The sequence below is a fragment of the Chanodichthys erythropterus genome, chromosome 16, assembly GCF_024489055.1.
Source record: "Chanodichthys erythropterus isolate Z2021 chromosome 16, ASM2448905v1, whole genome shotgun sequence".
Taxonomy (NCBI): domain Eukaryota; kingdom Metazoa; phylum Chordata; class Actinopteri; order Cypriniformes; family Xenocyprididae; genus Chanodichthys; species Chanodichthys erythropterus.
Window position 1 is genome coordinate 30,930,824 of NC_090236.1, and position 24,854 is coordinate 30,955,677.

General features: G+C 41.5%; 1 protein-coding gene across 3 annotated transcripts in view; it reads right to left on the reverse strand.

The window, feature by feature from the left end:
- ctnnd2b (catenin (cadherin-associated protein), delta 2b) overlaps window positions 1-24,854 on the reverse strand; it is an 89,644-nt gene that overhangs the window by 56,792 nt on the left and 7,998 nt on the right. For all 3 annotated transcript variants that reach the window (XM_067362157.1, XM_067362156.1, XM_067362158.1), the window contains exons 3-4: window positions 4,703-4,737; window positions 2,818-2,934 (exon numbers count right to left, since the gene is read on the reverse strand). In XM_067362157.1, the coding sequence (XP_067218258.1) occupies window positions 2,818-2,934; window positions 4,703-4,737 (152 nt within the window). The remainder of the gene's footprint in view (window positions 1-2,817; window positions 2,935-4,702; window positions 4,738-24,854) is intronic.

A 24,854-nucleotide genomic window follows, 5' to 3' on the forward strand; every position in this document is an offset into this window, starting at 1 on the left:
CACTGATTTATTTATCAGTTTGCTCAATATTTCATGTTCTAGAGTAGATGATGCTTTGGTTGAACTTCCCTGTAGTTCAGTTTGCTTACAGCTGTTAAACATTACTGAATGTTGTAAGTCAGATATTGACACCAATGGCTAGTGAAAGTTATGTTTAGTGTATCTGTAATTATTAAAACTAGATGTAAAACAAGCTGTAGATATTGGAGCCATGATCAAAAAGATAAATATAAGATATAAGTATAGTGCACTTTGAAAAGCATATTTAACTTTTAGAAGTATACTATCATACTGAATGCATCAAAGTACATGGACTAAAAGGCCACAAAACTCTCATGATTTTATTGGGTCTGGGTTTTTTAATATTACTTTTATTCAGAAAGAACACATTAAATTGTTCAAAAGTGACACTAAAGACATTTATAATGTTACAAATTATTTATTTCAACTTACGGAACGAAATCAGCAAATTGTTTTTTTCCGTAAGTAGAATAGGGAAGGCGTAGGACATACAGCGTAAGCTTTTTAAAGAATACGGAAAGCGGAAGCACATGCACGGCGATCATTTGTGTTTATAAAGCATATACAGTTGTATTTTTTTCAAAAATGACTGATTGTTTCACTAGATAAGACCCTTATTCCTCATCTGGTATCATTTAAAGCCCTTTGAAGCTGCACTGAAACTGTAATTTTGATCAACAGTGGAGTCCATTTAAGTCCGCTATAAGGAGAATAATCCTGGAATGTTTTCATCAAAAACCTCATTTCTTTTCGACTGAAAAAAGAAAGACATGAACATCTTGGATGACATGGGGGTGAGTAAATTATCAGGAAAATTTTATTTGAAAAAGGACTAATCCTTTAAATCTAACGATCGCTTAGCTCAGATCACATCAAACTGTGCAAATTATTATCATTGTTATACTGTGTTCTCAAATTGTTAATGTTCACAACATCAGCATTGCATGACTATGTGTATTTAGTGTGTATTAGTGTTACCTGATTGAACTTTTAAACGTGCCTTAGAACCAAACATTGAATTTACCTTGGCATAGTTGAATAACAAGAGATCAGTACATGGAAAAGACATTGAGTTTTGAGTACATTGAGTTTCAAACTCCATTGTTTCCTCCTTCTTATATAAATCTCATTTGTTTAAAAGACCTCCGAAGAACAGGCGAATCTCAACATAACACCGACTGTTACGTAACAGTCAGGATCATTAATATGTATGACCCCAATATTTGCATATGCCAGCTCATGTTCAAGGCATTACACAAGGGCAGCCAGTATTAACGTATGGATCTGTGCACAGCTGAATCATCAGACTAGGTAAGCAAGCAAGAACAATAGCGAAAAATGGCAGATGAAGCAATAATAACTGACATGATCCATGATTACATGATATTTTTAGTGATATTTGTAAATTGTCTTTCTAAATGTTTCGTTAGCATGTTGCTAATGTACTGTTAAATGTGGTTAAAGTTACCATCGTTTATTACTCTATTCACGGAGACAAGACTGTTGTTATTTTCATTTTTAAACACTTGCAGTCTGTATAATTCATAAACACAACTTCATTCTTTATAAATCTCTCCAACAGTGTGTAATGTTAGCTTTAGCCACGAAGCACAGCCTCAAACTCATTCAGAATCAAATGTAAACATCCAAATAAATACTATACTCACATGATCTGATGCATGCATGCAGTATGCATGACGAAAATCTGGTAAAGATCCATTTGAGGGTTATATTAGCTGTGTGAACTTGGTTTATGCACTGTTTTATAGTCGAGAGCGCAGGGGGGCAGGGGGGCCTGAATTTGTGCATAGTTAATGATGCCCCAAAATAGGCGGTTAAAATAATTAATTAAAAAAAAAATGGGGTATTTTGAGCTGAAACTTCACAGACACATTCAGGGGACACCTTAGACTTATATTACATCTTGTGAAAGAACGTTCTAGGGCACCTTTAATTATTGCAGCTGTTGTGAGAAAAGTTTATGATCCGCCGCCTGTAGCATCCTCTCACAATCTACTATCTGGGATTCCTTCGTTATGTAAACAGATGTGACGTAATGACGCAAACAGATGTGACGAATGGCTGCATGCTCGAATTTCCCACGGAAACCCACCAGAACCATCCGGATTACGAAACATTATTACAAGCTTATCGTTGTGAATCGGGCTAAGATAAGGAGATCGTTTTGAACACTAGCTAGTTATCTGCTTGTATCATTTTTAACCAAAACAAGTTATGAACTGCAGCTTTAAACACATTTTTAGGCTATATGGACACCTTTTTTACACTATATCTCAACCTCCTTTAAACACAGAGAAACTGAGCCTTTGAAATATATCAACCGTTTAGAGTATTCATATCTAATCAGTTCAGATGAGGCAAGTCTAATATTCTCAGCAGGGTGAATATGCTTTTTGACATACATTATTTGAATATTTGTTGCCTCCTTCAACTCGTTTCCTTTAAAACTCTGCTGTGAAATAACACTTAATTCATGCATTAAGCTAACATGCATAATAAGGAAAATAGGGTGGTTAAGTGATGAATTTCACAAAGCTGGAGAATATATCAAGCTCATGTGGATACACTCTACAGAGTGACACCTGCAAGCTCATATTATAAGCTGTTACACATGCATTTCTGACTAAGAATGTAAATTACAGACCCCGACTCTCAATCATTTTAGCATAAGATCACAACTCTGCGGGATCAGAACATTTAGGAGTCATTAACATTGTTCAGTCTCAGTAATTTCTTAATTGTGTTAAACTTCCAGCATTTAAAAGTGCTCCTTACTTTCGCCAGCAGTGAATTCCTGTGAATCCAGAATACCAGACTCTTGAAGAGATCGGATGCAGGAATCTACAAGTTCCAGACCTGTGGTGAGCTCCTCCTCTATATCCTTCTGTCCGTCTGTGAACAAAAACATGAGAGGTAACTTCATCTAGAAGGCGTCTGATTCATAATAGAAACTTGTCTGGCTATCAGCAGACCAAGCTTAATTTAAAATTTAACATTGGTCTGGGGAGTCTGTATGTATTTTCTACTGCACAAGAGGCGTGATCAACAAGCATTATTCACGCAATTGGATAGCCCTTGATGCGGGTGACGTACTTTGCAGTGCGACGCGAAAACTCCAGACAGGTTTAGTTTGTATCGGTTTGTAGCATTGATCAGCGGTTTGCAGAAGCAGCAATGGCATCGAGCGATTTTTGCAGGTTGTGCAAAAAAAAAAAAAAAACATGAAGTGAGTGGTATTTACTTCCACTCGAGTGATTTCTTTGCTAAACTAAAGAAGTCATTCAGCATCGTCGAGAGGTTAAAAGGAATTGGTCGTGCTTGCCGACGCTTCTCTATCGTCATCGTGTTATACCCGCCAATAGCGAGCAAAGTGGATAAGCCAGTCTGTGATTGGTTCCCGGAAAAGTGTAACAGAAGCAGTAGAAATGAATGTACGGGTTTCCAGACTGAGTTGCCGGGCGAAATCAAATCGCCGGCAGATCAGGCTGGGTTTACCCAGTCTAAATAGAAACACCTAGGGCAAAAAATGAAGCAGCTCCCCACAATAATGAGTGTTTAAATATTCTGGTAGTTACCAGCAAGAACAAAATGTTTTGCAATATTGAATTTTGATTGCAGTTCGGTTACGCTGCAGTAAATGCTTTAAAAACATTCTAGAAATGACACCTATAATTTAAAATTGTAAAAATATAACAGTAATGTGCAATTTACGTATTCAAATCATGTTTTTGCTACAAAATCAAAACTAGAACAATCTGCAACATTTTATTTATTCATTAGATTTTGAAATACATGTGAATGAGAATTTTGCTAGCATGATTTAACATGTTGCTAGACAGACAGACAGATGACAGATGATAGATAGATAGATAGATAGATAGATAGATAGATAGATAGATAGATAGATAGATAGATAGATAGATAGATAGATAGATAGATAGATAGATAGAAAGATAGATAGATAGACAGATAATGACTAATGTGCACAATCACCAGATTACAGTATGTCACTTCTCAGACATTCCACGACACGACAAAAGCTGACTGAACGTGAAAACAAGCGCCGTTCAATGCCAACAGATGCCGACCTGACAAAGTGTCTGTTGCCATTGGTTGGCGTCTGTCAGTTTAGTGTGAATTGGCCTTAAATTATATAATAAAATGTTATCACAACTTTTTCACAATGTTTTTACAATGTAATTGTAATAGCTGTGTAGCTAAACATAAACATTTTAAAGTAAAAAAGCAACCACTGAGGAATCAACTATATCATTTTTTTTAGCCTGCATGAGAATGAGATGCTTAATCTGGTTTTGTTTTGATGCTTTGTCAAAATCCCAGTATTTTAAAGAGTGTGGTGTGACCGCAAGCTCATGAATCATTTATGTGCTGCACTGCTCCTGCTCTTCAATCTCACCCTCTCCTCTGTTTTATGTTCTGGAAGGCAGAGGTTGTCATCTTTGGCTAACGTTTTGCTGTAGCACAATCAATAGAGTCAAAAGTCAACATGTTTCACTCTGACATGCACTACGTGGGCTGATAGATGATGACAACTGTCAAAACGCATTTCTTCATACAAAATTCACCTTCTTGTATTTGGATTTCAGATGGGATAAAGAGCAGGAAAATTCTCATTTTAGCAAGAAAACAGTCCAGTTACCTTGGTTGTTCCAGCGAAACTTCTCATCTGCAGAACTGTAGGATTAAGGATAGAACAGATTTAGATGTATCATCAACACAAACACTGTGTGTCTTTTTTTTATGGTAAAGCAGACACAAGAGCATCAGTGAGGTCAGTCATGATGGGGCATAACTCGTGATTCATCCCAAATGTGTTCAATGATTCAGATTCGGTGAACCATTTCTTCACAAACCTCGCTTTGTGCACAGGAGCATGTCACACTGGAAGGGTCCTATTTTACTGTAAATGTTTGTCTAAGGAGATTGCATGGCTGTATGTGTGATTTTATGCACCTGTTATTAAAGGGTATAAGTGAAATAGACATATCTGCCAAAACTTTGGAGTCAGTAAGATTTTCCCCCTGTTGTCAACAGTTTTATCCCTTAAAACTCAACTTTGATCACCAAAATTATATATTTAAATGTTTTTTTTTCCTTGAAAAAAAAAAAAAAAATTAATTCCTTAAAATAGCTTGAATTTAACTCTACACCCTTGGCTCATTTATTATACGCGGTTCTATGAATATGCAAATTAGCCCCGCCTCCACTCACACACACCAGCTCAGAGATCTACTCATTGATGATCACACGTTGACGTGATTGGTTTCAAGGTAGTTTGTGATGTCAGAAACACCTGCGTTTTTGAGACTGTCTTTGGTTCACTGCAGTTTTAAGGAGAAAATACTCAGTAATAGTGTTGAGTTATGAATTTGCACATGGTTTGCCTTAAAGGTGACCTACAATTGAAAACCTAATTTAATTCGGCATAGTTAAATAATTAGAGTTCTGTACATGGAAATGACATACAGTGAGTCTCATTGTTTCCTCCTTCTTATGTAAATTTGTTTTTTGCAAAAGACCTCTGAAGAACAGGTGAATCTCAACATAACACCAACTGTGACGCAACAGTTGGGATCATTAATATGTACGCCCCCAACTTTTGCATATGCCAGTCCCTGTTCAAGGCATTAGACAAGCCAGTATTAACGTCTGGAGCTGTGCACAGCCGAATCAACAGACTTTATGCAGGTAAGCAAGCAAGGACAATAGCGAAAAATGGCAGATGGAGCAATAATAACTGACATGATCCATTTCATTAGCATGTTGCTAATGTACTGTTAAATGTGTTTAAAGTTACCATTGTTTCTTACTGTATTCACGGAGACAAGAGCCATCGTTATTTTCATTATTAAACACTTGCAGTCTGTATAATTCATAAACACAACTTCGTGTTCAACTTCAAATGTAAACATCCAAATAAATACTATACTCACATGATCCAAAATGCTGCATGACGAACACTTTGTAAAGATCCATTTTGAGGGTTATATTAGCTGTGTAAACTTTGTTTACGCAATGTATTAAAGAGTTGCGAGCTTGGGGGCGGAGAGCACGAGCATTTAAAGAGGACACGCACAGATATGGCGTATTTTTAATTATGCCCCAAAATAGGCAGTTAAAAAATTGAATAATAAAAAAATCTATAGGGTATTTTGAGCTGAAACTTCACAGACACATTCAGGAGACACCTTAGACTTAAAAACTAAAAACACCACATAGACATATAAACAACATTAAAAGCTTGATTTTCACCACAGAGGGACTTTAAGAAATGAATACTTTTATTCTGCAAGGACAGTAAAGACATTTGTAATGTTACAAAAGATTGATTAAAAAAGGGCTGTTCTTTTGAACTTTCTATTCATCAGAGTCCTGAATGATGTATCGTACTGTTTTCAACATTTATAAAAATAAGAAATGTTTCTTGAGCACCAAATCAGCACATTAGAATGATTTCTGGAGAATCACCTGACACTGAAGACTGGACTAAAATCAGCTTTGCAATCACAGGCATTTTAAAATAAATTAAAACAGAAAACAGTTATTTTAAATTGTAATAATATTTAACAATATGGTAACACTTTAGTTTAGGGTCCAATTTTTACTAGTTGCTTATTAGCATGCATATTAGTAGGATATTGGCTGTTTATTAGTATTAATATAAAACACATATTAATGCCTTGCATGACCATATTCTACATCCCTAAATCCACCCCATACCTAAACTTAACAACTACCTTACTAACTATTAATAAGCAGTAATTAAGAGTTTATTGAGGCAAAAGTTGTAATTAATAGTTAGTTAACAGCAGTGGCGTAACTTTGTTTTAAAAAGAGGTGGGACAGGAGTGTGTGTGTGTGTGTGTGTGTGTGTTTGTTATTGCATATCAGAAATGTACGATAACAAATGCACAAAATTTGACATAGAACTCATGTTTAATGTGATAGTTTTATCCTTACATCTACTAAAATACAATATATTGTTAGTCTCAAGAGTATTTACATTACTGAATAACTATTTAGATCCACTTTAAAAATGTATATGGCCTAATGGTCTGGTGGTAGATTTTTTGTCAAGCGTGCGAGAGGTTCTGGGTTCTAATCCCCTCTAGTATAGTTTATTTGATGTTTTTTCCTCATTAAAACCAAAGATGTTCATCCGTGATTGTATATTAAGAGCAGGGCCACGTTTGTGTGCATTTTGTTTTCTGATTTCATCAGAATGGAGTCTCCACCACACCATTAAGCGATAGCCAAGACTGAAGCGCTCTTCCGTGTAAAGACTGCGCAGTGTGCACGAGCGTCAGAAGAACACTGTTGCGCCACTGATAACAGTGGCAACGAGCACTGTAAAAAAAAAAAAACATATCCCAGCGCCAGATCGCCTCTTTTTTAACACAAATGTACAAATTGCTAATCAACTAGAGATGTTTCTTTTGTATTAGATACAGCCGTGTTGCGAGATGTATCAAAAAGTGGTGGGGATAATATCGACCCTGGCAAAAATTACCCGTCTCACCTGCAAATTACGCCTATGGTTAATAGTGATAGTTGGACCCTAATCTAAAGTGTGACCAACAATATCACTCTTTTTACTACAGTTTTTATTAAATAAATGCAGCCTTAATGAACATAAGAGACTTCTTTAGAAAAAAACTTACCAATCCCAAAATACTTTTGGCCATGTGGTGTTACTAAATACTTTGGCTGCCATAAAATGCTTGTATAGCTGTTTACCCATCAAGTACATAAATCAATTTGCACATGCTCTGAATCACATAACTCGATCAATGAAGTATCATCTCTGTTGTAGAACACACAAACAGTAGCTATGATGATTATGGATTGGGTGGAAATAAAGGCTTTAGGAAAAACGTCAAGTCACATACCCCTAATCAATGACCGGGTTTGCCACAGCACAGTACATAGCGGCCTGCCCTACCCTTAACGCTATCAGGAGGCTAAACGCTCACCCATTGTCCTTGGATCCTTACAGCAGCTGCTAAATCACTCTATTGATTTTCTTCCGGCGAGTGTGTAAGGATTCATTTTGTGAGGCTGTCTGTGTTTGTGCTGGGGTGACGAATCGCAGAAGAAAACAAAACGCCACATGTTAATAGGGCCGCGGCGTTGTTCTCCCAAAACCCATTCATCAACGATTCTTCCACGAACAATGCATGGACAGAGACAGGCTCCCGGAGAGTGAGCAACAGAGATGAGCCACAAGGCATTTTTTAGCCGAACCTCCGATTTAATGAGTGAGTCGACCCGCTTTCAAACAAGCATTAACTGTTTTCATCCTAATAGCTCCCAATAAAAGACAATTACTGTCTAAATATGTCAGGTAATTACAAGCGACATAAATAAATAAGTCCTCTAAGGTAGATAAACACAGATTCAGTTGTGAGATATGATTATGAGTGCCTACAACACAAAATAAATAAATAAATAAATAAATAAATAAATAAATAACAACTAATTGTTTCCATTGGCTGGAAATTTTCGTTCAATTTCCAGTATGCTATAAGACTGACAATTGTGATATCAGTCTTGAAGACGTCTGGCTAGATAACATCACAATGATAGCACAGAATGAGTCTGTCTTCATGGGGATCATTAAAGCCTTTTAGGATGAAGATATTTTTCTCTCCCAAGATAATTAACTTGAGAATAACGACATGACAGATGAGGCAATCACAGCTGTGGGTCATTGTGTGGTCAGTAGTTAATCACTGTTCTTTATGTGCTCCATTTCCATATTGACTCAACATATTAGCTGAAACACTTGGAGCAATGTGATTTGGACCATCACAATTAGCACTCTGATTTAGTGTTCTTTGCCTCCATTCTGGCAAAATTATTTGTCTACATATTGTTCTACAATTATTCACTAATATCTTCTTGGTTTGAAAGTAACAAACAAAGGGATGTGGACTGCAAACAAATGCTAAATTGATGAATAATCTCACCTATCAGTGGCACTTGTTGCATTAGAGGAAACCGAAGGTGATATCTCCTGTTGAGATTTGGGGATAGTAAAATGATTTTGTTGTTCGCAGTAAAACAGATTCTGGTTATAGCATCTATCTACAGAAATATATTATCATACAAATACAGATATGTAAATATGTTTGCATTTTTTTATCATTTAAAAAATTTTTTTTTTAATGCCATCAAATGTGTATTACAATGTCAAATTAGATAAATCATTAACTGCATTAAATACATTTATATACACATTTAACAGGACTGAATCCAATTAGTTCCAATAAGTGAAGTGCATTAGAATATAAAAATACATTACAATTAATTAATGTTAGGTGTGATTAATTACAAAAAAAAAAAAAATGTGATTAGTTAGTTACTTTTTTTATTCAACTGACAGTAGACATATATATATATAACATATAAATACAATTATATATATATATATATATATATATATATATATATATATATATATATATATATATATATATATATATATATATTCACTATTAAGGAACATAGAATATGGTCATGCAGAATAAGGCATTAATATTTGCTTTAAGTATATAATATGTGACCCTGGACCACAAAACCATAATAAGGGTAAATTTTATGAAATTGAGTGTATATATCATTTGAATATAAATATTTATTTTCATAATTTGTGCTGTGGAGTGCACATTACAAAAACTAGCTGCTTAGACTGCAATAATACAAAATGGTTTTTTGTATGTGTTTGTTGCAGCCTGTTTGCCTTGGATTGTCATAGGAGAAAGAAAGTTGAGATTTTGGTGTGAAAGAGTGAAAGTGTGCTATGAAAAGCTGGAACAAAGCTCAGAGCGGCTTTTGTTCACTGCTAACGTATGTGAAAAGAATGAAAAAGGGAGGGAGAGAAGAGAGCCGGCCCTAAACTGCTGGGGGTCAATGAGTGCCTCCCAAGTGACACACAGATAGACACATGCCATCAAAAAGAGAACCTCTTGCTATTTCAAGCTAAATATATATATATATAAGATAGAGAGAAGAAGGAATTTAAATGTAAAATAAACACAGTTCAAAAAGAAGAATATCACCCCAAATAGACTGATGTTGAAATTCAAATGTAAGATTACAAACATGAAACTAACTGGTGATTTTCACAAGCGTTTGATCAAGGGGGTGGGGCTAACTACTTTCCCATGTCTTCAGAGCTGTGCATAGGCCATGCTGTCTGACAAAGCATGTGAAAGGGCTTCACGTGATTGTATTAATGAGTGCGGAGCAGAGGCACTCATCCGTAAGAGCCAGGCCACCCATCATTAAACTCTAGATGAGTGAGACTAAAATAGTCCTTGTTCGTCCTGATACTGTATGTGAGATATATAACAAACTTAACAAGGAGAGCAATCTATCATGAAACATTTCAGCTAGACACATAGAAACAATCTATTTAATCAATGTAGTCATTAGGGCTTCAAGATTAAAAAGACAGTCCACCCAAAAAGAAGACTTTCTTTCTTCCACAGAACACAAACTGTGAATTTAAGACTATCCTGCCCACTCCTTTCTTTATATTGAATGAGAATGTGAGCAGGTCAGTGTCAAGCTCCAAAATGACTATGAAATACTATAAAAGTATCATAAAAGTACCATATTTCAAGTCCTCTGGAGCCCTATGATATCTTTCTGTGAGGTATAGGCTGAAATTTATGTCATTTTGCCAATCGAAAGCACTCCTACAGTCCTTGAAAAGTCAGTTTAGCAAAGACATGAGAAAAGCAGAAACAATCCTGTGTGGGTTTTGGATTGTTCATGGAATGATATACAATACTCTACAATTCAAGAGAGATGTAACACAGTCCTCAGAGAGGAATACATTTCAATCCCAGTGCGAGAGAGCATCCCGTAATGAGAGAGCCCCTCTTGAAGTGCTGAATCATGGCCATCTTTCTCACGGCAGAATTTTGTCAGAGGATATGAAAGCAATGGCTGGTGCTGCACAGATGCTGTACTGCTGCTCTGTGATGGCAAACACTCTTTTACAGGGTATTACTATGAATGGCATGGAGGTAAAATACTTTCACTACAAATCACAGCAACATAAACATGAGTCCCCAGACACCTCTGCAGCCCCGGCTGGCATAAAATGGCTCTCGTCTGGAAACTGAGTCAGGAAAATTTATAGTAGTTTTAATATAGTAACACTCACTGTGGTAAGTTGTTTACAAAATGTAGTGCTTATGTATATGGAATACCATCAGGGCTTGACATTAACACCCTGCAACCCGCCAAATGCAGGTGCATTTCAGCAGTGGCGTGTAACGCAGTCACTCCTATTAGCCACTTTGGCAGGTTGAATTTGATATATAATATAAATTTTTCAATTTTAGTCTTTTAAAAAGGCATCTGAAATAATAAACTAAGTGCAATATAGTGTTGTCAAAAATAAAGATTCTTTGATACTGAAATATCTGAAACACTTTCAATACTCATTTTCCGCAAAAAAGATACACAAGACCAGCTGTGCTTTCTCGCTCTCTCATTTCTCTGACAGCAAGTTGACACACAAACCCCGTCTCCCCTCGCTCACTCCTTTCATTTGGTCCAGATGAATATCGTTGGTGTTAGAGGGCTTGAATTTCGGTGTGGGATTACGTGTATTGCGCATAATTTTACTCATTCCTGCATTTTGTTCACACCCGAACATAAAGCTGCCTCTCAGTACTTTTTTGCTGCTTATTGCATGTAAACAGTCAAATACACAAAATAATGTCAAAATGCTGGTCTTGGCAAGTATAATATATACAAGTATAATACAGCCTAATATACCTGCTGCCAAATTATGAGATACTATTAAAAATATCTATGTGCAGTTTTTCTGCATGATACTGGTGTCCAGTGAAAATGCCTAGTGGCTAGTAACTTTGGAAAACCACTAGCCACAGTGGCTGGTGAACAAAAAAGAATTAATGTCAATCAAGTGAAATATTATTACAATTCAAAATAACTGTTTTATATTTTAATATATTTTTAAAATGTAAAATTTGTTGAATTTTTCAGCATCATTACTCCAATCTTCATTGTAACATGTTCCTTTGGAAATCATTCTAATATACTCATTTGGTGTACAAAATGACATTTCTTATTATTATCAATGTAGAAAACAGTTGTGCTGCTTAATATTTTTATGGAAAAATGACACTTTTTTTCAGGATGCTTTGATTGATTGAAAGTTCAAAAGAACAGCATTTATTTGAAACAGAAATCTTTTGCAACCCTGTCTCTTTTGATCACTTTTATGCAATTTAATGCATTCTTGTTAAATAAATGTTTTTGTTGTTGTTGTTGTTGTTAATACTAAGCAATCAAATTAGTATTAAAGGTGCCCTCGAATTAAAAATTGAATTTATCTTGGCATAGTTAAATAACAAGAGTTACAACATGGAAATGGCATACAGTGAGTCTCAAACTCCATTGTTTCCTCCTTCTTATATAAATCTCATTTGTTTAAATGACCTCTGAAGAACAGGCGAATCTCAACATAACACAGACTGTTACGTAACATTCGGGGTGTACGCCCACAATATTTGCATATGCCAGCCCATGTTCCCAACATTATGAAAGGCATTAGACAAGGGCAGGCATTAACATCTGGAGCAGCACAGCCGAATCATCAGACTAGGTAAGCAAGCAAGAACAACAGCGAAAAATGGCAGATGGAGCAATAATAATTGACATGATTCATGATAACATGATATTTTTAGTGATATTTGTAAATTGTCTTTCTAAATGTTTCGTTAGCATGTTGCTAATGTACTGTTAAATGTGGTTAAAGTTACCATCGTTTATTACTCTATTCACGGAGACAAGAGCCGTCGTTATTTTCATTTTTTAAACACTTACAGTCTGTATAATTCATAAACACAACTTCATTCTTTATAAATCTCTCCAACAGTGTAGCATTAGCCATTAGCCACAGAGCATAGCCTCACACTCATTCAGAATCAAATGTAAACATCCAAATACAATACTCACATAATCCGACGCATGCATGACGAACACTTTGTAAAGATCCATTTTGAGGGTTATATTAGCTGTGTAAACTTTGTTTATGCACTGTTTAAGGCAAGCGCGAGCTCAGTGGGCGGAGAGCACGAGATTTAAAGGGGCAGCAGCATAAATCGGCTCATATTTAATGATGCCCCAAAATTGGCAGTTAAAAAAAAATTAATAAAAGAAAATCTATGGGGTATTTTGAGCTGAAACTTCACAGACACATTCAGGGCACACCTTAGACTTATATTACATTTTGTAAAAAATTCGATGGCACCTTTAAGCAATTCATGGTTTTGAATCAGTGATGACAAATACCAAAGTTACACTATGGGTACTATTCAATTACTATGGTAAATTAAGGTAAAGTCACTGCATTGATAATTTTTTTAAGTGTTTCAAAAGGAGTTTCCAGACTGATTTAGATTTAAAAACATAACTGAATCACTCTACATTCTCACTGCTAAAAGGAATGAAGGAACAAAAAGACAACAGCAGTTAGCCTGAGCAATTACAGGATCACACTTCCTATTGTAAGTCTGCTTTTTAAAAGGACAAAATGTTATTTCAAGTGCATCTGAGGATGTGGTAGGTCATTAGGCTGACAGCATGAGTGATGTCACATGTAGAGAGCTCAGTGGTTAAGATCTGCGCTATGCTAGGTCGGTTTAGTTAAGCTAGGCAGCAGTATGCCAATTTGTCACAAGGCAGATCGAGTATGTGTTGCTGTCTAGCGGTGACACTTCCACTGGCATTGACAGCCATGTAATGTTGTCAAAAGACAATTTCCTCTTCTTCCTTTGTGTAAAAATACACTAGAAATCACATTAAGATCGAAAACATTAGCATTAGATATTAAAAAAAGAACTTATGAAAATACTATGATAAATGCTATAGTATTGCTATTTACATGTCTTTTTCAGAAATGTACTTATATCTGAATCAAAATGTGTTATACAATATTATAAATCTCTTCCAAAGTGTAATTTTACGAAGCTAATGAGAATGAAAGCATTCATCACATGTAATTTAGCATAACCTGGTTTACTGAAAGTTACCTTCAGTGCAATAATTGCTGGGTCACCCCAGTAATTGAGATGCAGACCGTATCCTTGTCTCTCAGTCACCAGACTGGGTTTAAGTCTACACGGTTAGGCTAAAGTCAAACAGTCCAGGCTTATAACTGAACTTGGGCAGGAGAAGAAGCTTTCATCACCTCTTAAGCCTGACAGATTGCCTGCTAAATCAATACGCTCTGTATTCCCTGTACTGTATGGGGAGACACTTAGCGTGAGTCAGCCAGTGCATCAGACTCCCTTAATATGCTTAATATCCTGTAAGAATGGAGAGGGATTGTCTGAGCACAGACACCCCGGGTGCACAGGCAGATGGGAAGGTTTCTTACTGCCAGCGTCCTCAATCCTGTCCCTTCTAGACGGGTTCAACAGGATGAATTTCAATGACTACGTGTTGAAAAAAACAGAAAATCCTGAAAGATGGTAACACTTTACAATAAGGTGTAATTTATTAACATTAGTTAACTACATTAGTTATCATTAAAGGGGACCTATAATGCCCCTTCCCATTCAGTCGGTCACGTTCGACGTACGTCGGACAGACCGACGAATAGGAATCTCGCTAGAGAGGCCAATCTACTTCGAGTGTAACTAAACGAGCCAATGCACATTGGCATGCAATCATATGCATCAGCTGCTCGCCTCGCAGCGCGGGTATATAATGAGCAGCAGGTGCGTTGCATCTTCAGCTTTTCGCTTCGGAGCCGAACGGTGTTTGTTCCTGTTCTCTACAAGCGAGTGTCTGCTAGAAGACGAGTCAAGCTTTTGGTTGAACTTCTCTTTTTTTCCGAGTGCGGGCGAACAGCACAGCAGCGGGGTCGACGTCCTCTCTTTTTCTGTTTCGTTTGCCGTTTTTGAGCAAATAGCTGTTTGACAGCGTCAGAAGGCTGTTCTCACGGCCGGTACGGTGCGCTTTTGAGCGCTGAAAAGCCGTTTTTACGGCTGGTAAGAGTGAGCGCCTTCAAAGAGAGAGAAAGCACATGACAGGCTGCACACAATCCCTGTCTGTGTTGCGGTGGCCGTTCCCCTGCGTGCTTCAGCACTTCTAAAAGAGTAAAGTCCCTGAAAGAGCTTACACAAGTAGATTCGCGTCTTTTAAAGACGACATCTTACTTGTGTTTCTGGATGCGATCGTTCCTGTCCTCACTGACGGCCACGATCACAGTTTCGCATGTCTGGGCGCGTGCTGAAATTATGTTCGTGGGTGTTCATGTTTTCATATGAGAACATGATCACGTCGACACGCCGGTCGCGACTCTTCTTTCTCCGGGAAGCTTGAGTCCCCTCTGTTGTTGGCCAGCTCGCTTGTGTGTAAAAGCACAGCCGCGGCTCTGCCCGACACTCTGGGAGACCGCGGAGATCAGCGAGAGCAAACCTCTCGCTCCTCTGCGTGTCGTGTGCCGTCGAGCTGCCGGGCTGCAGCGCGGGTTGTCACGGCAACCCAGCGCCGCTCGGCGCTCTAGATGCGCGGTTCCCTTGCGTAATCTCCATTGTAGCGCCCTCTCTGGTGCACCAGAAGAGGTCTACTTTGCTGATATGGCTTGGGTGACATGAGGTTGAGGGGTTCCTTCGGGGAACCAACCCCCTAGGGCCCCTCCCTCTCTAGCGCATTGCAAGCTGTGCAGTTTCTGGATTGAATTGCTGGTCCTTTTCATAGGGGAACCTAGCATTTCATTCAGAGCTCCAGCTGAGGGACAGACGTCGATTGCAGCATCGGAGAGAGTGCTGTTATGCTCTGGAAATGAGGGTGACGCTGCCCACTGTAATGGTGTGTGCTTATGCTGACTCAGATTCAGGGTTTACAGCCATGCTTTCCTGGGTCTTCCAGATGTGCATGGAAAACTTGGCAGTATGGGGGTATATTGGTGCCATAAATATGGAATGCCAAAGGTGCCAGAATCTGCATAAGTTTTTCCTCTCTCACTACCCTCTTGGATGGGGTGGCTGTACACAGACCACACCCACCCTGCATGTGAGGCCAAGGCACTCTTTGCATGAGGGTAGTTCTGTGCTGGGGTTGAGCTGCGCTTGTTGACTAACCGTGATCAAAGTCACGGCGCAGGCCCTCAGCCAGACGATGTCCACCTCCGTGGTCCAGAAGTGCCCCCTGGCTTACCTTGTGAGGTGTGAGAGGTTGTCAAGCTAAATGCTTTCTCAATGCTCCCATCTTACGAGGTGGCCTTTCGGTGACACTGTCGAGGACTGAGCCCAGCGGTTCTCCTCAGTTAGTAGCGGATAGGGGAGCTTCCCATGACAAACCATTGAGTTCCTCTTGGGCCGCCCCTCAGTCTGCTCGTCGCCAAGGGTGTCGTCCCCTGCAAGAAACTCCGGCCCAGCAGGCTCTGCTGTATCCATTGCGGGGAGATGACGCCTCCCCGTCTCTGCAGCTGTTTAACTGGTTGGTGAGAATCACCCTGAGACGGGCGACCCAGAGATGGGTGGGGCTGCTCTTCCACCCCTGGAGGAGGGCCAGGTGGTAAATCCTTTATTGGGTTTGTTTCTGTTCCGCCACTGACCCAAGAGGCAGCGGTACCCAAATTTTAAAGAGCAGTTCCTCCATTTCCAGGTCTGAAGAGGGTTTGGAGAGCAGTGGGAGGAGAAAACCTCACCACTCTCATCCCCCTCTTCTGTCGCCAGCGGACAGCAGCGAGCAGCGGGCAGCCAAAGCCTCGACTGCTCCCTCTGTCCATCCGTGGAGCCAGGTAAGTGTTGCCTAGCACACTGTGACGCCGCTTCGGGGCCGCCCTCACAAAGAGAGCCCCCCGAGCTGTGTCCCTGTGTTCCACCTCGCTGCCCTGCTGCGGGTACACCGGTGGTCCCTTTGGTCCTGCTTGTACGGTCTCTGCGAGCCGGGTTAGCGCTCCCCAGTCCGTCTCGCTGGCTCCTTCGGACCATCAGGGTCGGCTTTGCGATTCAGTTCGCCCGGCTCCCCCCCAAGTTCAGGGACGTCCTCTTCACTACAGTGAAAGATGCCGATGCCCCTGTCCTGCGTGCGGAGATCGCAGTCCTACTGGCGAAGGACGCGATAGAGCCGGTCCCTCCAGCCGATTTGAGGTCGGGGTTCTACAGCCCCTACTTCATTGTACCCAGGAAAAGCGGCGGGTTACGACCGATCTTGGACCTGCGAGTTTTGAATCGGAGCCTCCACAAACTACCATTCAAAATGCTCACGCAGAAACGCATTTTCGAGTGCATCCGTCCCCGAGATTGGTTTGCAGCGATTGACCTGAAGGACGCGTACTTCCATGTTTCAATTCTTCCGCGACACAGGCCATTCCTGAGATTCGCGTTCGAAGGTCGAGCATATCAGTACAGAGTCCTACCCTTCGGGCTGGCCCTGTCTCCCCGTCTTCACGAAAGTCGTGGAGGGAGCCCTTGTTCCCATGAGAGAACGGGGTGTTCGCATTCTCAACTATCTCGACGACTGGCTCATTCTAGCACAGTCCCGGGATCAGTTGTGCAAACACAGGGATTTGGTGCTCAGACACCTCAGCCAGTTGGGGCTTCAGGTCAACTGGGAAAAGAGCAAACTCGCCCCGGTGCAGAGGATCTCTTTTCTCGGTATGGAGTTGGATTCGGTCGAGCAGATAGCACGCCTCACAGAGGAACGTGCTCGGTCAGTGTTGAACTGCCTGGATACATTCAATGGCAGGACAGCGGTCCCACTGAAGTTCTTTCAGAGGCTCCTGGGGCATATGGCGGCTGCTGCGGCTGTAACACCGCTCGGTCTGCTTCATATGAGACCGCTTCAGCACTGGCTTCACGGCCGAGTCCCGAGATGGGCGTGGCAGCGCGGCACATTCCGGGTGCCAATCACTCAGGAGTGCCGCCGAACCTTCAGTCCGTGGTCGGACCCCTTGTTTCTTCGGGCAGGAGTGCCCCTAGAACAGGTGTCCCGGCATGCTGTGGTGTTCACAGATGCTTCTGCCACCGGCTGGGGTGCCACGTAATACGGGCATGCAGTCTCAGGGGTTTGGACGGGACCCCATCTGCATTGGCACATCAATTGCCTCGAGTTGCTGGCAGTACGCCTTGCTCTGAGCCGCCTCAAAGGCCTGCTTCAGGGCAAGCATGTACTGGTCCGTATGGACAACACTGCGACCGTTGCGAACATCAACCGTCAAGGTGGTCTACGCTCCCGTCGCATGTCACAACTCGCCCCGCCATCTCCTCCTGTGGAGTCGGAAGCATCTGAGGTCGCTTCGCGCCATTCATGTCTCCGGTGTGCTCAACCGTGTGGCCGACGAGCTATCATGAGCTGCGCTGCCAGGAGAGTGGCGACTCCACCCCCAGGTGGTTCAGCTGATCTGGAGAGAATTCGGAAAGGCTCAGGTAGACCTGTTTGCCTCACCAGAAACCTCCCACTGCCAGTTGTTTTACTCTCTGACCGAGGGGACACTCGGGACAGATGCACTGGCTCACAGCTGGCCCCGGGGCCTGCGCAAATATGCGTTTCCCCCAGTGAGCCTACTTGCACAGACCCTGTGCAAAGTCAGGGAGGACGAGGAGCAGGTCTTGTTAGTTGCGCCTTACTGGCCCAACCGGACCTGGTTCCCAGAACTCTCACTCCTCGCGACAGCCCCTCCCTGGCCCATCCCTCTGAGGAAAGACCTTCTTTCTCAGAGACTGGGCACTCTTTGGCACCCGCGTCCAGACCTCTGGAAACTCCATGTCTGGTCCCTTGGACGGGATGCGGAGGTTCTAGGTGACTTACCCCCTGAGGTACTTAACACCATCACTTCGGCACGTGCACTGTCTACGAGACGTGCTTACGCCTCCAAAGTGGAACCTGTTCGTCGAGTGGTGCCCTTCTCGCCGGGAAGACCCCCGAAGATGCTCGATCAGAGTCGTGCTTTCCTTCTTGCAGTAGGGTTGGAGTGTAGGCTGTCCCCCCTCCACCCTCAAAAGTCCATACTGCTGCTATATCCGCTTACCACGACCACTTAGATGGCAAATCTGTTGGTCAGCACGTCCTGGTCATCAGGTTCCTTAGGGGGCGAGACGGTTAAATCCTTCTCGTCCCCTCTCCATACCCTCTTGGGACCTCACTCTGGTGCTGAGAGCACTTCAGATTGCTCCCTTTGAGCCTTTGCTGTCAGCAGACTTAAAGATTCTGTCTATGAAGACTTTGCTGCTGGTGGCATTGGACTCCATCAAGAGGGTAGGGGACCTGCAGTCATTTTCGGTCGACGAATCGTGCCTGGAGTTCGGGCCGGGTGATAGCCACGTGGTACTAAGACCCCGGCCTGGCTATGTGCCCAAGGTTCCTACCACTCCCTTCAGGGACCAGGTGGTGAGCCTGCAAGCGCTGCCCTCGGAGGAGGCAGACCCAGCCCTGGCTTTACTCTGTCCAGTCCGCGCTTTGCGACTGTACATAGACAGAACCTAAAGCCTCAGGACCTCAGACCAGCTCTTGTCTGTTATGGAGGCCAGCAGAAGGGAAAGGCTGTCTCCAAGCAGAGGATGGCCCACTGGATAGTGGATGCCATCGCCCTGGCTTACCAAGCTCAGGGTGTGCCCTGCCCGCTCAGGTTGCATGCTCACTCCACGAGAGGTGTCGCATCCTCCTGGGCGCTGGCTCGTGGCGCCTCGCTGACAGACATTTGTAGAGCTGCGGGCTGGGCGACACCTAACACGTTCGCTAGATACTATAGCCTTCGTGTCGAGCCGGTCTCCTCCCATGTTCTCGCCACAGGTCAGAGGCACGGAGAGGCCCCGGCTTAGTGTCGGCTTGCTGCGCTACATGCGCTTCTTTTCTCCAGAGAGTCCCTACAAGGCAGACCCTGTCGAGTCCTCCAATATCCCTTCGGCAGCCGACGTGGCGGAGTCGTCTGGCGCCAGGCCTATACTCCGTTGTATCCTTGAGAACCGGGTTTAGGCTGGGTTCCATAGGTGTGACCCTACGGGGATCCCATATGGTTGGTTCCACGGTTGCTCCTAAACGAAGCCCGTGTCTTTCCCTCTGGGAGAACCTACCCTTCATCGGGTTGGAGTCACCCCAGCTCTTCCATATGTAGCACAGCCCTACAGGGTTAGTCCATATGTACTTCTCCACATAACTCCTTCGGGGAAGGATGTGGCTTCCGCAGCGTTCCTTTCCCAGCGAAGGGTACGCTTTCCCAGCGTTATCCAATAGTCTCACTGAATGGGTTTTGGGGAACAGCAGTGATCGACTCTCTCTGTGTTAGCCCTGTCCCACCATCCTCAGGCAAGGGGGTTCAGGTGGCTTGCAACAGAGCGCTGGAAGGGGGCAGCTCCTGTGGCGCTTTGGTAGGGATTCCTATTCGTCGGTCTGTCCGACGTACGTCGAACGTGACCGACTGAATGGGAACGTCTCGGTTACAAAGGTAACCCTCGTTCCCTGAAGGAGGGAACGGAGACGTACGTCCCGTCGCCACAGTCGCTGTACCCCGCTGATGCTGCCGCCTATCCGGTTCGGCTCCTCAGCGAAAACCTGAAGATGCAACGCACCTGCTGCTCATTATATACCCGCGCTGCGAGGCGAGCAGCTGATGCATATGATTGCATGCCAATGTGCATTGGCTCGTTTAGTTACACTCGAAGTAGATTGGCCTCTCTAGCGAGATTCCTATTCGTCGGTCTGTCCGACGTACGTCTCCGTTCCCTCCTTCAGGGAACGAGGGTTACCTTTGTAACCGAGACGTTTTACAAGATGTAATATAAGTCTCTGGTGTCCCCAGAATGTGTATGTGAAGATTCAGCTCAAAATACCCCACAGATCATTTATTATAGCTTGTCAAATTTGCCCCTATTCGGGTGTGAGCAGAAACATGCTGTGTTTGTGTGTGTGTCCCTTTAAATGCAAATAAGCTGCTGCTCCCAGCACTTTCCAGAAGAGGGCGGAGCTTTAACAGCTCGCACTTCGGTTGCACAACAACAACAAAACTGGAGAATCTCACGCAGACAAAATGACAATTGTAAGTAACGGTGTTCGGCCTTACATTGTTCAAACCAGAGTTGGACACTAGGCATGTGACGGTATCAAATTTTCAGGTTGCGATTAATTGATGAAGCTTTTATCACGGTATACGGTATTATCACGATATTAAAATAAGTTGCAAAACCATTTTTGTCATAGTTTAACACAATTTTTTGAGTTTAACTCCACCGAGGTTAATCTTCGAACTCCTTTGTCGGACAAAAAGGCAGATTCTGCGTTCTGATTGGTTAGATCGCTTGTCAATCAAACTCCCTGCAAAGGGTCAATTCATAGGATTCAGCCAGTGCCTCATTTCATCAGAAGCACAACTTCTTTTTTACTATAAAGTGGCTATCTAGTGTATTCATGTTTTCACCCGCTGAGATCTTACCTCAATGGACTCAACAGACCAAATGAGTCAGAAAAGAGTTTCACGTGAAAGAAGCATACACCTCCTATTACATTATCTTCACGGACCAATGGTAGTACGAAGAAGTTTTGCAGCTGGAGCAAACTTTTCCTGAGAGTTCGCTTGGGCAAGCCGTTTTTAACTCCCAAAACGAACTTTGTTTTGGCTTGATTTTGTTTGAAATGACGTCACATCAGTTTGTTCTTCAATTTCGTTTGAAGTATATAGGGGCCTTTAGCCTAAAGGTTGAAAAGTCCAGCACACTACCACACTCTAGTATACTTTATCAACACTGTGATCCAGGTACCAGAATCAGCCTTTTATAATGCTTAAAGTGCACTCTTCTGCGCTGCATGCCTGGGTATAAAGAACAATAATGACTTAATTTACACACGCACCATTATTTCAGCTCACTTAAAAGCCTAGTTAAAGTAGATTGCTAGTGGCAGCAGATTTTTGCACTCAAATACTGCACAAAAAAAAAAAACTGTTTAGTGAATTCAGCCCACTATTTTTCTTTCCATCAGTTTATCCTCTGCAGCTAGAGGGTTAAGATAAATATAATGTATTTCAGCACAGTCTCAACGGAAAAGCCTTTCAATATTTTCTTTTCTTTTCATGTGCAATTCCAAGCAAAGTGGGTATGTGATACTAGACATTCATTCATGCATTTTCTTTTTACATTTAGGAAGATGCTTTTATTCAAAGCAGATTACATTGCAATTAAGGTACACGCTTTACCCATTCCCATAATGATGCTAACATTCACTCTACCAATTGAGCTGCAGGAACAGACAAAAAGCTTGTTGCTACATATAGCAAATACTGAAATAATGTACATACTTTACGAACTGAATTCTAATAATAGTATTTTCACATTGCCAACTGTATGGCCAGAATCTCTTGCTTGCCATTTTACTATAGTGAGGATTAGAGCTGTCAAACACATTGTCTCCTCAATACAACTTATTTACACCACATGCCAACAGAGCATTATCTCTCCTCGAGGCACACATTGTAGACGCGTACACAGTGCCAGCGCAGTCCGAGCTCACAGGAGACTGGTGGACTAATCTGGCAGGGAAACAGTCAAACAGCTTTGGCTTAATACTTCCTTGCTGTGCTCGACAGACAGCGTTTAGCAAGACAACTCCAAGCTACAGGATAGGGCTCGACAGTGAACGTCTAGTACAGAATCAAAGGCCTCACTCAGAGCAGCAGATGTTTGACGCTGTGCCTAGGTTCGGTCCGACTAGAGACAATAAGACAACTTCATGTGACATTTCCAATGTTGCTGCAGAGGCATTTTGCACATCAGTTAATCAGAGATTTGTATTTTTTTTTTTTTTTTTTTTTTATCAGAGTATCAGACAGTTAGTTGAAGAACTAGGCCAGTATTATGTTTTTTCAAAATGGGGTGCTATGTGAAAAGACCCATGTTTCATTAAACAAGTGGGTCATGGGCTGAAAGTGCTCTCTTTAGCCCACGGTGCTTCTCCTGATTCTGTGACTTTCAGCTTGCTGCAATTAATAGTGCAGTGTTTTGTATCCGTATTGTTATGCAATTGAAATCGAACACCAGTTAGTAACATCATCACTTTAAGTATATGTCTGTTGAAGTGAACAGCAGAACAAAAAGTGCACAAAGTAAAATAACCCTGAATTGTGAGACCAATCAAGATTCATGCAAACCCTGATTAGATACTTGAGCCTTGTGTTATTTGACTTCCGGCTTATATTATGGCCTTGAGCAGCTTGTTTGTCAAGCCAAGTACTTCTTACATTTGGTATTTTTGCAGAACTGAGAGACGACTAACTAGTAGAGGAGAAACTGCTCTAGTATTGCAAATATGGTCAGCAATACCATATAGTTCACACAAAAATTAAATCAAAAATGAAAACTCTGTAATCATTTACTTCCACTCAAGTTGTTTCAAACCTGTATAAATTTCTTACCAAGCAGATTTCGCCCCCCCATTGACTACCGTAGTAGGAAAAAAACTATTGTAGTCGATACCGTTGGGCGAGATCTGCTTGGTTACAAACATTCTTCTAAATAACTATGTTACTTTGTGTACAGAAAACAAATTTATACAGGTTTGGAACAACTTTAGGGGGAAAAAATGATAACAGAATTTTCATTTTGTGGGTGAACTATCCCTTTAAAGCTTATTGTTGAATTTCACTGTATCTTGCACCCTTATATTAATGTTGTATACTGTAATAGACATTGAGCTGTCAAATTATTCTTAATTGCCAAAAGGACGTTTTTGTAACATCATTATAAATTGATCCCACTAGTGTTCTCTAGGCAGTGGTGCACTTGTATTATTATGAGTGGGAGAAAGACCAACGCGCAATATGGCGGAATAAGTCCCGCCTTCTAAATAAGAGCCAATCGCCGACTGGTAAAGTCATTGCATCACTGCAGCTGCTGTTAGAAGCTCCTATCCGCTTGTTAAGTCATGACATAAGGAATGCGGTTTCCGGGTCCAAGCCTCGACTCATTTCACTTGAGAATGCCATCGATGGCCGTTTATGAGCGCTATTTATTCATATTAAACATCAATCATTTTAAAAAGTTAAACATTTTAAATACTTTAAATACAGTCTACACAACAGTCTCCGTGCTCACAGCATCACAGACATTAATATTTTAATGATTTATAAAAGATGAATCACTGTCTGGCCATCTGTAATTTTGGTGTGGAGATAAAGGTTATGATTGTAATTTTTTTGTAGTATTACACCACATCATGTGTGTATATTAGCACCATTTGTTGTTTTCTTGTGGTATGAGATAGAGCCTTAGGACCCGGAAGCGCTGCCATGTGACGTCAGACTTAACAACCGAATAGAAACGTCAGAAGCGCGTTTTCTATATAGACGTGCACTTAGGACTGCGCATGCGCATTAGCTTGATCTAGCCTGAATTAAATTGCTTTGGAGAATATGATGCTTCCCCACTCCAAAGACATAGGAGCTGCACTTGCATGTGAAATGGCTTGTCTGAAAAGGGACTTTGAAAATGGTGAATTGTTTCATGAATTGTGTGTTAGCAATTTAGAAAAACTATATATAGGGGTTTTGTGGTGGTGGTGGTGGGGTCCGCACACTATGAGACAGCTATAAATACAAAGTGGCTAGGGAAATATGAATATGTAAAAATATTGAATATGCAAATTTCTATATTTTGTCAGTTTTCTAATAATTTATCAACACTTGCTTGCATGTAAGACAACATGAGATGGTCCAGTTGTCACGGGCCCTCCTGGTAGAGATCTCCAGTGACCCGCTCACACTAAAAGTAGTGAGACTAATACCAATGATACAAATACAAAACTTT